This window comes from Chaetura pelagica, unplaced genomic scaffold (genome assembly GCF_000747805.2).
Source record: "Chaetura pelagica isolate M959 unplaced genomic scaffold, ChaPel_1.0 scaffold2086, whole genome shotgun sequence".
In the NCBI taxonomy this organism is placed as follows: Eukaryota; Metazoa; Chordata; class Aves; order Apodiformes; family Apodidae; genus Chaetura; species Chaetura pelagica.
The window spans coordinates 1-1,068 of record NW_009953759.1 but is presented as its reverse complement, the minus strand read 5'-3'; the positions used below and the strand labels follow the sequence as shown (position 1 = coordinate 1,068).

Sequence of the window (1,068 nt, the reverse complement as noted above, 5' to 3'; positions counted from 1 at the left end):
CCCCCCTCGTCCCCCCCTCCCACCTCCCAGGCTGACAAACGGGCTCATCACAACGCGCTGGAGCGCAAGCGCAGAGACCACATCAAGGACAGTTTTCACAGCCTGCGGGACTCTGTCCCCTCCCTCCAGGGGGAGAAGGTGAGTTTATGGAGCGTGTTGGGTGCCTGGATGGCTGGCAACATGGATCTGCCCCCAGCAGAGCTGCCACTTCCCTGCCATTCCCTGGAGAAAGGTCGTGCGCCCTGACCCGGCCCCCAGCACCACCACCTGGTTTGGGGGGTTTTCTTTGGAAAAGGGGAGTAGGGACAAAGCCAGCCTGGGGTGGTTGGAGAACAAGGATCATGGAGTGGGTTGGGTTGGAAGGGACCTTAAAGGTCACAGAGTCCCACCCCTGCATGGGCAGGGACACCTCCCACGAGACCAGGTTGCTCCAAGCCCCATCCAACCTGGCCTGGAACACTTCCAGGGATGGGGCATCCATCTGGGCAACCTGTTCCAGTGTCTCCCCACCCTCACACCAACCAATTGTCTTCTTCCCAGCTCAGCCATGGGGCTGTTGGCACTTCTCATTCCCAGGTGACAACTTGAGATTCGGTTCACCCAGTGACGCTCTCACAGCAGAGCCAGGAAAATCCCACAGAACGGATGAAAACCCCTCAGTTCCCACCCCCTTTTTCCCTGAGCAAGGTCTTTATCTCGCCTCGTGCCTTTTCCCACTATTGCAACAGGCATCCCGGGCCCAAATCCTGGACAAAGCCACAGAGTACATCCAGTACATGCGCCGGAAAAACCACACGCACCAGCAGGACATCGACGACCTTAAGAGGCAAAACGCCCTCCTGGAGCAGCAAGGTGAGCCCGGGGGATCCCTCAGGGGTCCCCGCAATCCAGGGGATCCCTCAGGGGTCCCAGCAATCCAGGGGATCCCCCAGGGGTCCCAGCAATCCCAAGGATCCCAGCAATCCAGGGGATCCCCCAGGGGTCCCAGCAATCCCAAGGATCCCAGCAATCCAGAGGATCCCCCAGGGGTCACAGCCATCCCTCAGGGGTCCCAGCAATCCAGGGGAT

The 1,068-nt window shown here is 60.1% G+C and overlaps 1 protein-coding gene across 1 annotated transcript in view; it reads left to right on the top strand.

Annotated features, from left to right (window-relative positions):
* Positions 1-852, top strand: part of USF1 (upstream transcription factor 1) — a gene marked incomplete at both ends in the record, with an annotated part of 6,029 nt that extends 5,177 nt beyond the window's left edge. Inside the window, 2 exons of the mRNA XM_010000831.1 lie at positions 31-138; positions 729-852. Of these exons, the coding sequence (XP_009999133.1) occupies positions 31-138; positions 729-852 (232 nt within the window). The remainder of the gene's footprint in view (positions 1-30; positions 139-728) is intronic.
* Between the last annotated feature and the right edge of the window lie 216 nt (positions 853-1,068).